At 31.1% G+C, this 11,317-nt stretch overlaps 1 protein-coding gene across 1 annotated transcript; it reads left to right on the forward strand.

The window, feature by feature from the left end:
• Positions 1–7,351, forward strand: LOC146723442 (uncharacterized). The gene is made up of 6 exons (XM_085482256.1): positions 1–75; positions 641–736; positions 4,031–4,087; positions 4,728–4,991; positions 5,489–5,653; positions 5,864–7,351. Exons 1-6 carry the CDS (start codon positions 1–3, stop codon positions 7,349–7,351), a joined length of 2,145 nt encoding a protein of 714 aa, XP_085338382.1.
• Positions 7,352–11,317: the final 3,966 nt, after the last annotated feature.

Below are 11,317 nucleotides of genomic sequence, written 5' to 3' on the forward strand. Positions count from 1 at the left end.
ATGTTTTTCCGAGCCGCAAAATCGATTGTGAAATCCCTGTCATGCCAGAATCACATTGATGAAAAAAATTTCAAAGTATTTACAATTTATATTATTATTTTATGTGCTGAAAAAGATTTTTATTATAATAGTTTTACTTTACGCTTTTTTGTACACATCTATAATTGAATTATTACATAGATTATATCTTTCATTTAGTATTATTTTCTCTTTGATATATAATCTCCTATATAATTGAATTGCCATAATTATTAATGTTGCCATAGATTGCTCTGATTGGTGCCGGAGAAATCAGTCAAATTCTATCAAAACTGTTAAAAAATAACACAAAACTGAATGCTCTTTCGTTATATGATGTGGCGGCAGTCAATAAATCTTTGCTGAATTATAATGGAATGTACAATTCTTTTGATAATCAATCAGTTAAGCATGCCGTAAGTTGCTTATTTACACAATTTACTTGAAAACATTTTGTATAATTTATAACAACGTAATTACAAATGAAAACAATTTTGATTAAAAAAGTATCGTATTTTTTATTACACAGTTGCATATATTTAAATATGCAATGATACAGTAAATATATATAATGTAATATTGAAATAATATAAATTAACGGTTTATATATGTTTTCTTAAAGAATCAAGTAAAAAAACTTGTGGAAGCTCTGTATCACTTACCGATAGCTGAAAATGTTTCAACATTAAACAATTCTTCCGAGAAAATAATACCTAAGGTAAGAAATACATAACTCTAATATATCTATTTCAAAATAACTTCAAAAATATAATTATTTGAAAAGATATACATACATATCTTTTCTTTCTTTTCGTTGCAAAAATATTTCATAAAAATGCTAGAATATGCTAAAAATTCGACAGTAATAATTAGTATTATATTAATGTATACACTGTTGATTAATTTATACATTATTTTTTACATTCTAAAAAAATTTGAAATCGTAATAAAATATGTATATTTTGTACGCACGCGCAGAATAATGTTTAAATTTTTATTATTGATTAATTCTAAAATTTATTTAATTTAAATTGATTTAAATCTTAAATATATCATAGTAAGAATAGCCTTTAAAGAATATAAATCTTTTCGGTGAAAATATTTATCCTGTTTTCAATATTACGGTCTTCATTTCAAGAAGTGACGATAATTTCAATAATTATCGTGATATTAATTTGCTAAATAAATTGCCACTTTACTTAGAAAATAATGTAGGAAACAGTAAAGATTGCAAAATCTGTATGTTTGCATTCATATATCGTATTGTCTAATATTTTCGATATTTCCAAAAGTAAGGTAAAGTGAGAATATGAATGACACTTAGAAACTCGAAAATCATTAATTATTATCTGAATTAAATGAAAGAAATAATGTAACGAGACAAAACGCATGTCTTTATACATATTCTTAAATATTTCAATTTTTTAAATAAAAAATTTCCTATACAGAAAAAATTACCTACCAAAATAAGCAAACATATTTCAGAGAAATATGTTCCTACAAAGTTTCAAGGAATTAATATATTTATTAAGAAAAAAGTAGATAAAATTCGATTACAGAAGGCTTATGAAAAAAATTCAGAATATTATATATAATAAAAATAATTTTATATTTTATCAAAACAAAAAATATATTTTTGATCCCGATTCCACATTAATTTCGAAATTTTCCAAAAATTGTAAGATTTTTTAAAAAGTAGCACTTACTTAGATTGAATTAATCGATATTTCTTTAAAAAAAATCAATATGTATAATCAAAATTACAAATTGTATTAGTATGAAAACAGCATATGATATAATTGTATTCTTCTCTCCAAAATACATTGTTATACCAATTTTATCAGATATAAAATATAAAGAGATGTCTATAATATCTTGAAATCATAATTGCATGAGCAACAATGTCACTTGAACATAAATAATACTAATAAAAAATTCTCTCTTTGACAGAAATTTAATACCACATGAGATTTCATAAAGAAATATTTCTATAAAGATATTGAAATAATTATTTATTTTTCGTATCTTATTTAATTTCAATATTTGTGAAGATTCTATTATATAATAAATAAACTTTTTAACATATCTTTTTATACGTATCGCAATCGGTATTTTGAAAAAGTTTTTTCGTCTCAAGGAAAATATAACTGAACATTAAATATGCATTAAAATTACAGCTCTTTACAGCTATTAAAGTGTTTAATTATTGACGGATAAATCTTAAAAATACGGCTCCCGGTTTTTTTGAATTGTAATGATATAAACAGTGAAATAAAGTTAATTAATCGACAAATATAATTAATCGACGCTGAAGATATATAGACTTACTGAAGGACAACTGACTTTGAAATCATCTCTCTTCAGGAATGCAGCAGGATGCGTCCTTACGCGAGAATCTCGAATGAGATGGATCATAACAATTGGTTCCTTGACTTGATGTATCCTCTGTTTCACAAGAACGATGTAAACTTGATTTTGCAAGCGAAAATCCCGAAGAAGATGTATCAATCGATCGAGAGAACGAAAATAATTAATAATTCATTTAGCAATGTTGCAAGAGAAAATAATCAAGTGCCGCCGAAATCTTTGTCGAATTATGATAGAGAACTGTCAGAAAGATCGATGAGAAAATTTCGAAATATTCCAAATATAGAAATATGCGAAAAAGCGGAAAAATCGATCAATTATTGGATGATTCCAGCGATGTTATTAAATAATAAATCAAAATTGTTATGCGAAATTTATCGTCACATTGAATTTTCGTTTCCATTAAATTTTATGAATTCTAAGGGTAAAAATAATCATGAAGTAGTAATTGCATCCAATAGCAACAGCAAGATGACGACGAGTGATGCGTTAAATATTATTGAAGTTTGGATTCAACAAATATCCTTTAGGATCAAATCTATATTTACAGAAGTGCATGCTAAAATTCGATCGTATTTGTTAGCTACATTGGATCCGTATTGCTTGGAGAATACTCTTGTGTCAAACGAAAGTATTTTGGTATCCGACATAATTTTCAGCAACAAAATTCTTTTTGCATCAAAAGACTGTAAGTCAAAATCTGACATTCGGAAAAAAATACAAGAGTTTTGCGCGCGGCAAAGGAAAAGATCTCTGAGAAAAAAAATAGACGAAGATGATATTTGTAAGAAAAGAGAGAGATCTTGTATGTCGGAGAGAAAGTGTCAGAAAGAAGATAAGATGTATGAGGAAAAAGAGATAGATTGCTCGAAGAGGGGAAAACGAACATTTAAGAAGCAAAATGTAGTTTCTTGTGAGAGAAGAAAAAGTTCTTGCGATAAAAATGGCCGCGATTGCCGTAAAACGCGAAAGGTGGAACCTCAAGCAGATCGATGTAAACAGAAAAAAAATGATGACACTTCTAGAACAAAAATGGATCTTTGTAAAAGGCAGGACCGTATGGAGCAAGAGCAAATTTCTTATAAACAGCAGGAGCAAGATTTATGTAAAAAAGAGAAGAAAGAAGAGAAAGAAGAAAAAGAGAAGAAAGAAGAGATCAAGAAACCTGATTGTTCGGAAATTAAGAAAGTTAAACCATATGAGAAGAAAGATTGTCCGACTGTAAAAAAGGCTCCAGGTTGTCCAGAAAATGAGAAAAAATGAGAAATAAAAAAAATGTTTTCTAAAAAAATTTCTTTTGAAATCATTGAATATCGCAAATTGAAAATACTTATAACGTTAATCATTTCACATTAAAGCCTATTTTAAAGTATTTCAAAGTAAATTATTTAGGAAAAAGATCGATATAAATTGTGTTTTATGATAATTAAGAAAAAAATACTGTTTTTGTAATAATTAAATCTGTAAAATAGTTTATATATTTAACAGCGTTCTTTTGTAAATTTTGTGAATAATAATAAAATGATATATATGCAGAACTGCATATATTTCTTTATTAAAATATTTTAAATATGGAAATAACTCTTCATACATATAAGTATTCTAGTTAACGTTTATATTATTTCGTATTGTTCTTCATTTACAGTTACAAACGAAACAAGGAAATATGACTGGCAAACTTCGAGAATTTGGAACAAATAAAGTAAGTTTTTTCAGAATATTTATTATTTTGTTTTCACATGATTTAATTTTTTTTCTTACACTATATGTATACCATTACATAATCAAATTATAAAAAAGAATATTGAAAAAAACAACAAAAATTAATATAAATTAATTAAAAAATGTTAAGTAAAAAATTAAGTAAAAAATGGATAAAAAATGATATATTTAGTACTTTAATTAATGTTTTTTCTATATAAAATTGCACAATTAAATTAAAGAAATTATAGAATACAAAGAAAATGTAGAAAATCACAGAAATACATTAAGAAAATTGATCGCTGCGGCTCCACCTCCCTTCTGCCTCTTTTTTCATCGAACCAACCGCTTTAAACCGCTTCAAAAATCTTATGAATATATAATAGATACACAAACATAAATAATAAATATGAATTTTATATTTGATTCTCTCTCCTTAGAAAAGAGAGATATATCACAAGTTCATCAATGTAATGAAAACGGAAAATTGATAGATTTTACTGAGATTTGAGACGATAAAAATTCTTTATCAAACATCTTTTTGAATTTATGAAAATTAATTTCGTCAAAGATTTTCTGCAAGATTCCGATTTAATAATTGATGATAACAACCATTTTATAATTTTTCTTCTCCACATAAGTACGCTACCAACTTTCATCGCTGTGACGACTATGACTTTGAAGAATCAAAGTTATCGTATAATGATATACCGGCCAATGACGACTACTTTCCTCAAGGCGATGAATATGAAGATGAAATCGGTACAGATAATCATCAACTGGGAGAAAGAAATATTCTTAGCAAGAAATTGTTGCATTTTAATAATAAATACGACAATTTTGATTCAACGATGTTGATGTTAGAAAATAGCAAAAGTATCAACCGGGGACCGTTGACTAGATTTGTTACACATATGTACATTTTTTAAGTACTGGGTTGACAGGTATTGAGAAAGCAATATTGATAACGAAGACAGTTTCCAATAAAGATATTGTCAAAAATTTACAAATTTTAATCGAGAAAGTAACAGAATTCAAGAACAGAGCTTTTCATCCTAAATACAATAAAATCGGAAGAAATCGAGAAGAAGAAAGACAGGATTATCAATAAAAATGATGACACTAAATCTCAACAAATCAACATAGTTTTATAAATCAGAAAGTCCCTACACTAGCAATATTGAATTGAATTCTAGCTTCGTCTAGTCATGTATTTTATCTTCGTTGAATCTTCATTTCTCTTATTATTTTCGCGTATTTTGTACAAGGATGTATATGTATAAAAGCTTTTATTTAAAATGCTAAAGTCTTCAAAGGAGGGAGGTGGGCCAAAAATTGGCCGAGATTAATGCAGGAATAATAAGGAAGCACACAACAATCCACTTTAATACATAAAACCTAGGAAGCAGTCGGTGGCAAGGAATTGCGGTTAGGTGAACCAGATTGTGGAGAGGATTTACCTACTCAACCAAAAAGAAATCCATGCGATCCACCCAAAGGCCCCTGTCAGCCTGCTGAGCCACCGGGCTATCCTTCGAAACCGAAGCCCAAAAGAAAGCCATTTTGTGTAAAATGTCCGCCCAAGAAACCGTGCAAGGATGAGACATGCTGAATCGCGTCAATAAGAGACAGAGGGTACGTGGAGGCATTAGCGACTAAATGTTATTTCGTAAATTATCCATTGGAAATATTGAGAACTTTACCATTATTATATACATAGAAAATTATATAAATATATATATTTCACTTTCTTTACATCTTTTTCTGAACTCTGCAGGCTATCAAGAAGGTAAAGTTTAAACAAGAAGAAGCATTCCTGAAAAGCCTATTGAGAATTTCTATTGGAGTACTGGAGAAATATTTTAATTTGAGAATTGGATGCGGCTTGAAGACTATTTTTCAAAGAGAAAGATTAAATCCTAAATTCTCGATGCAGATGCCTAATTCAGGAATAGTTTGTACAAGAGATTTTAGTTCTTGCAAGAACAAACCAAAAAATATCGGTATAATTTGTAAAACGTTAGATCGGATTTGCGAAAAATCAAAAAGATACCTTTCAAAGCATTCAGTGATGATAAAATATAAGCAGCTCTCTTTAAAGGAACCCTCAGCAGCAAGATCAATTTGCTCTACGATGGTAGTATCTCCACCTTTTGGTCTGCGATCCTTCAAATCGTGTCCAACTGAAAAATATATTACACCATCTCTACCTTGCCATCGTGAATCAAGTAATTTAAAATGTGTTCGAAATATGTTGAGTTCTTCATGTTCTCCGTTATGTCCAAAATCCACCAAGAAGTTGCCAACTCTGAAAATTTACAAGAAGCATCCATTATTGCGTTTCAAGTACCCAAAACAGAAATATCTATTTCAAGAAGCTGGCAAATTATATTTTCCGTCGTATCCTAGATCTTATTCATCCTGTTCACGTTCAGTTTCACAGCATTTGCAAGAAATTTGCAAAAACTCTTTAAAATTACAGAAAGACAAGGACATGTTGACTCATCCCGATCTTCCTCACTTGATTTCATTGCATAAAGTTCACTGGCGAGGATTTCATAACTCTTTATTCTCCCCCAATTCAAATTCTGACAAACCTTTCGCTTGCAAGAAGATGGATGAAATTTGTAAATCAACCGAAGTGAAGAAGACCAATCAGCGTGACAAATCTTGCAGTAAAAAAAGTGACGTTTGCCACCAAAAGAAAGTCAAGTGCGACAAACGCCAACAAGCAACCGAAAGTAAAGCAGAAGCTAAATCAAAACCGAAGATTGAGCGAAAGATCGTGGATTCTGTATGTAAAAAATCTTGTCTCGCGAGAGGCAAATGCGAATGGCCCCAAACTGTTCCACCATCAAAGATGGATTATGTCAAGGTGACGTGTTTGCCGCCCAAATTTACGAAGCCTAATCCGTGCCCGTCGAAATCAGAACACCTCCAAAAGGATGGTGGGCCTCTCATAGAAACTAAGAAAACCAATTTCCAGAAGAAACAGGTTTGTGCTCCACCACCATTGCCGAAACCACCGTTTGAACCCACAGCTCTTTGCCCTTGTCCTCCGCCGCGTAAAATACATCCTGGCCCGTGTCCATGTTACGAGAAGAAGGAAGTTCCTAAACCATCTATAATGCAGCCGTGTCCGTTGAAGAAGAAATATCCGTGTCCTACTGGGATACATTATTGTCCTTTGCAAAAAAAGCCGTGCCGTTTAAAACAGAGTTCTGGCTGCGAGCACAAAAAGAAAAAGAAAACGTCGACCTTATAATATTGCGCAAGTAACATATAAACACACAATATTAATCATTACTCTCTATCTTTCTGCTCTCTTCCCTTCTTTCTCTCTCTCTCTCTCTCTCTCAACAAAAAAAAATTCTAAAATTAATTAAACAAAAGAAACAAAATACATTAGCCAATTTTTATCAAAGGTTTTTCGATCAAGAATAAATCATCAATTTTTATGAATAGATGAAACGATTATAAAGTACAAGGTTCATGAAAAAAATAAATATAGTGATTTCTGCGAGATTTATGTAATTAAAGATTCGGTCTCCTGAATCGATAATTGTTAACTATTTAAAGCTGACTTGTTCACCTTCTGTCAATTCTGCGATCGATAATATGTATCCACTTTTTGGTTTAACAATATTATTTCATCTCTGTCTGAACTTTTGGTTTTGAAAAATAAAACACTGATCGTGGGAACTTAATGCAAGGTAAATAAACCGGCTGCCAGTGCATGTTGCTTGTCGCGTGACTAACGGGTTATCTATTCTAAAATTGTATACTGATAATGTTAAAACATTTGTAGACGTTAGATTAATATGGCAAAATTTCTATATACATTAGCTAAAGTTAAATGAATATGTTTATAATGTCAGAACACATTGAATTAAATATGTACACATCATACATATTATACGTCATTCATTACACACCGTATATAAAATAGAATCGGCATGAGTAATATATTTAAACGTATGTGTGTACATACATATATGATATTTGTGCGTTACGTGATATCTCTAAAAAATAGTTAGTTTATTTCCGATGTATCTCGGAAATAGAAGAAAGGACAAATAGAAATATTACATATTTGAATAGAAGGCTTGTTGTTGGTCACGCGACATTTGATGTGCATTTTATTAATTTTTTAAGAGAAGTTTAAGTCTTAAATTCAGATAGATCTCGTAGTTAATTATACAAAAAAATATAATTTGTTATCGATTTTTATGCACATTTTATAAAACATTTTAATACTTTTGCAAAAAAGTGAACTGCTAGTTCTATAGGTTTAGATTAGAATTTCTCTCTCTCTCCCTATCTCTTTTTCTTCTTTTCTACCATTTTAATATAAAATATAACTAAATTTATGACAAACTAAAAAATAGTAACCTTTTGTCGATGAAATAAAAACAAATTTTATTACGTGTGCATTAAATAGACTAATAATTTATACTTACTCTTAAACGAAAGCTTTTGCTTTTTCGACTATCTCTGTTCAGCGATAGGTCGTAGCCATCGCTGCGATGTCTAGATCGGAAAGGGAAGGAAGGCGGAAAAAGGCGAAAGTGGATGCTTGTAAATAGGAAATCGATTTCTACCGCTGAAGATCGGTTCCATCCATTTGATTCGATATATTCCACGGATACATACCGTCTGTGTACGCGATGATAATCGTGGCTCTATACACGATGCTGCTGCCTTTGCTGTAACAATTTCGACCGTGTGTGCATAAACGGCTATGTATACGTATATACGGATGAACGCGCGCTACGAGAGAAGAAATCGGCAGAAGCGCGCTTCGTTACAATAATATCGACATTTATATACGATAGGGGTCGTTCCGGAGGAAGTTCGACCGAGCGATGGGATGGATATCATTTTATTATCGGGACGAGCAACCCTCGCGTTTTTTCTCGGAACGACGCTTTACTTTTATCTCCTATTGTCTGTCCTTCTTAGAGGTTTGAGCGCCGTTCCCAAGCGTTCAATAGGATAGCCTAACTTAACTTATTAACTTAACCCCCAGCTTCTTTATCACCCTGTCTGATTATGAAGATAGAAATGACGCACACATTGACGTTTACACTTGTGCCACACGTGTACATTTAATCTTGTTGAAGTACTGGAGAGAAAATACTAATATATTGATCCTAGATAGCAAAAGTAGCCATTTTGACGTAATTTGATGATATTGTTAAAAGTTAATAATGTTTATCCTAAATTAAAAATGTTTGGATAATTTATCAAAAATATTAAAAATAGATTCTTCAAATAAACCACTCAGTATACATTTTTCTGCACACAATATTATATATATATATCTTAAATTAAAAATGTTTGGATAATTTATCAAAAATATTAAAAATAGATTCTTCAAATAAACTATTCAGTATACATTTTTCTGCACACAATATTATATATATATATATATCCTAAATTAAAAATGTTTGGATAATTTATCAAAAATATTAAAAATAGATTCTTCAAATAAACCATTCAGTATACATTTTTCTGCACACAATATTATATATATATATATATGTATATATCCTAAATTAAAAATGTTTGGATAATTTATCAAAAATATTAATAATAGATTCTTCAAATAAACCATTCAGTATACATTTTTCTGCACACAATATTATATATATATATATATATATATATATATATATATATATATATATATCCTAAATTAAAAATGTTTGGATAATTTATCAAAAATATTAAAAATAGATTCTTCAAATAAACCATTCAGTATACATTTTTCTGCACACAATATTATATATATATATATATATATATGTATATATCCTAAATTAAAAATGTTTGGATAATTTATCAAAAATATTAAAAATAGATTCTTCAAATAAACCATTCAGTATACATTTTTCTGCACACAATATTATATATATATATATATATATATATATATATATATATACATAATATCAATCAGCGAGAGAATCAGTTTCGATCGCGCGCGCGAAATCGCTTTCAATGAGAGTTATCTTACGCTCGCGGAAGCTTCTCCCATGGCGTTCTCCTCGCAGCAGATTTCACCGGTGCAAGATATCACAAGCGTTATTGCGAGTGTTCACCGTGATTGGTTGGATTCGAGGGTATCGTCTCTTTTTCCACCCTCTCGGTCGACCAATAAGTGACGTTTCCAACCGAGTAAGGGCGCGGAGGGTAGGGAGTCCGAAAAGGGGGTGGCAATTCGGCGAGAGAGACGCGCAATGTTCTGAGAGGGTTGTCGAGGAGGGTGAGGAGAAAGAGAAGGGAAGGACGGGGTGGAGGAGGGTGGAGACAGGAAGGGGAGAAAACTCTCCGCGTGGAAACAAGCGGGATGGATAAACTTTGGAGCGACTGTCCCAGAGGTTGATGCATAATTCAGGAATCGTCACCGGCGAGGATATTGCCAATTTGGCGTCGATGAAAATACGATCGGATTTGTGTCGGCTACCGCCCAGAATGGGTCTCGCGCTCGCTCGCCCCGAACGTCCAGTGAATTTAACACCTTCGCCCGACCAGCCGAGCCACCCACCCTGCCATGCGTAATTGCATCGCGACCAATCCGCGGGTGTACACACGATCGCCTCTCTAATAGCGTTCGCCGTTTTCACGCCGTTTCCGGTATGGACGGAGAGTTAAGAGTTCTGTGACATCGCGCCGGACAAATTACGATCGGCAGCTTTATCGGTACACGGCGCCGTTTGTGTCACAGACGTAACAAGCGATGAAACGAAACGAGATCATCTAAAAGCGAACTTCTGTTAGGCATTTTTATCCTTGTTCAATAGTGTGTTTTTGTTTCGAATCTTTAATGTCGAGGAACGTTATGTAAGTCCGAAATTTTCGACTAGTCTATTTTGGTACCCTAAGATTAAACTTCAAGTGGTTATAAAGGATATTATATAACTTTCTTATTTAAATTAATTTTGTTTTATTTATTTAATTTTTTATTATTGAACGTTATTATAAATTAATAACTTTCCAATTCTCTTTTGTAAATATAATAATTTATCAAATGAGAAATATTTTTATCGGCTCTCAATATTAAGAATAATATATGATATTTTTTAAAATCGGTCAATAGAGCCAAAGCGCGAAAAATTAATTCTTCGGAACTGTATCTCTTCCCGCTTCAGCGACTTTTCGGACCTATATTTTTCTCGCCTATTTTCTCCATATGTAAGTTCGAGATTAATTTATATATGGAACTTAG

This window comes from Nylanderia fulva, unplaced genomic scaffold (assembly GCF_048542155.1).
Source record: "Nylanderia fulva isolate GAGA-0341 unplaced genomic scaffold, ASM4854215v1 Scaffold2, whole genome shotgun sequence".
NCBI classification, from domain to species: Eukaryota; Metazoa; Arthropoda; class Insecta; order Hymenoptera; family Formicidae; genus Nylanderia; species Nylanderia fulva.

Coding starts and splice junctions, on each gene's coding strand:
- LOC146723442 (XM_085482256.1), top strand. CDS start 1: ATGTTTTTCCGAGCCGCAAAATCGATTGTGAAATCCCTGTCATGCCAG. Junction 4,088..4,727: donor GAGAATTTGGAACAAATAAA/GTAAGTTTTTTC, acceptor TCTCCACATAAG/TACGCTACCAACTTTCATCG. Junction 4,992..5,488: donor GGGGACCGTTGACTAGATTT/GTTACACATATG, acceptor CATAAAACCTAG/GAAGCAGTCGGTGGCAAGGA.